At 35.1% G+C, this 4288-nt stretch overlaps 1 protein-coding gene across 1 annotated transcript; it reads left to right on the plus strand.

The window, feature by feature from the left end:
• The first annotated feature begins 553 nt into the window (after positions 1-553).
• On the plus strand, positions 554-2482 carry LOC140742990 (uncharacterized). Its single transcript, XM_073074115.1, has one exon. The coding sequence runs from the start codon at positions 554-556 to the stop codon at positions 2480-2482; it is 1929 nt and encodes a 642-aa protein (XP_072930216.1).
• Positions 2483-4288: the final 1806 nt, after the last annotated feature.

The following is a 4288-nucleotide window of genomic DNA, read 5'->3' on the forward strand; positions in this document are numbered from 1 at the left end:
ATATTATTCATATAACAATACACATACTAACATCAAAACACGTAACGCAAAAAGATCCAGAACTAGAAAAACATTACTTATTAAGTTATTTTTCTAGTTATTTCGTTGTTATTTTTAGTTGTTTTTTACGTCTTGGTATCCAAAGCATACACAATATAGGGAATTTAAGTGTAGAGCTAAGAGTAAATTAAATTACTTTTAGGAACCCTCTGTACAGCTGATTGTGATTTGGATCTATTATATATTTAGCTAACTATAAGTTAATGTACTCAATTACTATGAGGAAATGTACAAAGTGTAAACTAATCAAAATACTTTTACTTTCCACCCAATTTAGTTTACGGCAGTATAGTTTTAATTTCAGTGTGGTATTTAAAAGTACAAATTACTTTTTAACAACATCCATTTTATTGTCACTAAAAAGCGTATACGTAACTGCCGTTTCAGAGCTCTACCCCTGCATTTTTACGATCCACCGCAATGAAGTCGCATCGCGCATTTCTTTAAGATCCGTCCACTGTTCCACTCCGTAATGGCAAACGCCATTACCAGAATGCACATCAAAACTGTCTTTCTCTTTATACTCGCGAATTTAGTTTTTACCGCATTAAGTCAAAAACCGCTCACCACAGCACCCCACGATCAGATAGCTAAAACTGCTGAGTGCGTTTTAAAATTGTCTGCGAAATATTTCGTCGAGAAAAGGGCGCTAAGCGGCAGCATTGTCATAATAAGCATCAACAGCCGCGCTTCAACGATCACGCAAAGGCTTTTACTACAAACGATACACGCCGGCATAAAATATTCCATAATGGTTAAGGACGGCTATGTTCCTCACGCAAACGCGTCCCACTTTCCAGAAAAGGCTAAGAATTATCTGATGGTATTAGAGAATAAAGCTGAGATCATCAAGCACATAGAACAGCTCCGCAAACTTCCGACGTGGAATCCATTAGCGAAAGCAATAATTTTTTATGAGCTCCAAAAGAACGATACGGCTGAAGATGTCGCAATTAAATTTATAAATCATTTGCGTGAGGACAAGCTACTCAAAAGCATTATTTTCATTTATTCTCCGCAAGACGACGAAGTGGTTTCGTATTCTTGGAGTCCTTACTCTGAAACGAATTGCGGGGGCAAATGTGATTCCGTGTACGTTTTAGATACATGCAAAGATAATGTCATAACACAATTAGAGGAGCAGAGGGAAATGTTTCCATTAGACATGAAAGGGTGCCCCTTAATAACTTACGCCGTTGTTTCGCAACCCTATGTTATGCCCCCAATTAGGAAGCTCTCGAATACAACCTACAAGGACGCTTACGAATTTGATAAAGGTGGGGAAATTAGTTTGATGAAAATTATCAGCCAGTTCACAAATATGACCTTAGTTATACGAAAATCGGAAGAGGAGGAAAATTGGGGTCAGGTTTATCCTAACGGGACAGCGTCTGGTGCGTTTCTAGTTTTAAGAAAAGACTACGCCGATCTTGTAATAGGTAATATTGAAGTTACAAAAACAATACGAAAGTGGTTCGATCCGACCGTCAGCTACACACAAGATGAAATGACTTGGTGTGTACCGAAATCCGCGCAAGCAGTTCCGTGGGACAACATCATAATAATATTCCAGTTATTCACGTGGCTCGCCACTCTCGCTAGTATTTTTATAATGGGAGTTGTGTTCCATTATTTATATTATAGAGAACACGAGCGGAATGTCACGAAATGGCCTACAAATTCGATCCTAATGACGTTTAGTATGCTGCTGGGATGGGGATCGTCATTTCGGCCGAGATCGGCCACATTCCGCATACTAATATTCTGCTGGCTGTGTTTCAGTATAAACATGGGGATTTCGTACGAATCGTTCCTGAGAAGCTTTCTAATGCATCCGCGGTTCGAGAAGCAGATAACCAGTGAAGCGGATCTCATAAAGTCTAGAATACCGTTGGGAGGGAGAGAGATTTACCGATCCTATTTTGAGACTAATAACGCGAGCTCGTTTTATTTGTATCGCAAATATAACTCGACGACGTTTGTTGAGGGGATTCGTCGAGCTGCGTTGGTTCGGAATTTCGCTGTGGTTTCGCCGAGAAGGCAGGCCGAGTACATGGATCAGGAATTAGGCAGAGGTGCGCCATTGATTCACTGCTTCCCGGAGAATAATAATCTATACAAGTACGGTGTTGTTTTAGTAGCTAGGAAATGGTTTCCGATGTTGGAACGTTTCAATAATATTATCCGGAGTGTTACGGAGAATGGTCTGATAGACAAGTGGAGCGAGGAGCTGTTCATTCACACGGTCAATGTTGGAGGGAGCCGCGATATAGTGCCTTTGAGTATTCAGCATTTGCTTGGAGCTTTCATGTTGATTGGTATCTTGTTTGCCGTTAGTATTCTCGTTTTTATAGCCGAGTTAGTAATTGGTTTTCTATCGCGTAAACAGAATCAGAAAAGTAAACTAATGTTTGTTCATTAGTAAGGTAAAGTCACCTATTTCCGCGGTATTTTCACCAAAACTAGAAAGAGCGTCAGATATTAAGCATTTGCTACGGCTTAATAAGGAATTAGATAATTTTATCAGAAACTTTATTATCTGTACTCTTGAAATAGACTCGACATTTTACGATTAAATATTGATTTAAATGTGTATTTTAAATAAATATGAACCAAGTCAGAAAACCCTAATTCCGATGTAAAAATCCTTATTCCGATGTATTTGGTTCCTAATTCCGAGTATACAAAATAAGGGAGTGAAAGAGATAGAACGACTGCTACATGGTGTATAAAAATAAATGTTATTTATTGAATTTAGTTTCAATTTCGATTTAATTTTTGTTTATTAGTTAAAGAGTAGCTTTATCAAAAGTGTTCTTAGCTATGATTAAAGGAAAGCTGCCGAAATAAAACTTTTTTATAGTATAGTTTATTGATTGGTTAATTTTACTAATGTATATCATGCATTTTTTTTAAACTGCAGCCAATTCGTGTATCTGCAATACAATTTTGGACATTCTTCTTCGTGTACTTTACGTAGGTTTATTATCGTACACCATAAATAATAACATTATGGAATGCCGTCATGAGGTTTATAGAATTATTTCATTTTGAATAATTTAATCAAATGAAAACGTCGTAAAATGTTCTAATTTTTATTTAAATATCCATAAAATCGTATAAAAATGTTAATTCTTCATTAATTAGGTTTATCGAATTACTGATACAAACAATATAAATGTTCTTAAAAACCGATGAAAACTTTAAACACCCTGTATAGTATTTTGCGGTTATGCCGCGGATTAATGTGCCCATATAACATAATTCCGACTTATATACATCGGAATAGCGTTTCATAACTAAAAATCACGTTTCCAAATTCCGATTATTAAATAATAAAAGACTTTTACACAATTTAGAGGCAGAAAGATGCTTTATTAAAATATGTACATAATAATATACAATACTTGTTCAATATTACATCCATATGTGGATGAACTTCATTTTCTCTCCTTAGTTGTCCCATAGAAGAAATTAGGAAAGTACATAGATAGGTCATCTTTGATACTATATAATTAGGTAATGCAGTACAATGCAGTACCGCGGAAAATGATTTCGATATTAATTGAGTATTAAACTTGTCAAAATCGAAGCAAGACGCGCTTATTCATAAAAACAACTACAAAAATTGAAATTAAAAACAAGTCTATGAAATTGCTATTCCGTGGTATACCTCGGTTTAAGGGACGGCGCAAAATATTTGGCACCTAATGCCGCTGTATTTTTAAACTTATTTTTACTTTTATCTGTTAAGAAATAAGCACAACATTTAAATGTTATCGATTCCATATATAATCAATATAATGTTTTCATCGAAACACTATCACACACATGCAAATTTATTGAAAAAAATCACTATTTGAGAAATCGTGACATTCACGTGCAAAAGGCCCAAAATGTATGAAGCATACGTTTGATGGAGGCACTAATGCAAAACTATGTGATTATTTAAAAAAACCATACAAATAATACTTTTACGATAACCATATGACAATAGAGTGATAAATTATCTATTAAATAACATACCTTTTATTAAAAATGAGTTGGTAAATATTTTATAAAAGCCGTTTTTGTAAATACCACGGAATATGGTGCCAATTTCAGAACCCCTCGGCATTAGGTGACTTTACCTTAACTTACTTCTTTCTTATTTACGTAAGATAGTATTACAAACACGTAGCTTGTTTATTTAGGAATATAAACACTATTTTATGCCTAAAATTGAGTT

This window comes from Epargyreus clarus, unplaced genomic scaffold (genome assembly GCF_041222505.1).
Source record: "Epargyreus clarus isolate Ecla_fem2 unplaced genomic scaffold, WU_Ecla_fem_2.2 ptg000006l, whole genome shotgun sequence".
In the NCBI taxonomy this organism is placed as follows: Eukaryota; Metazoa; Arthropoda; class Insecta; order Lepidoptera; family Hesperiidae; genus Epargyreus; species Epargyreus clarus.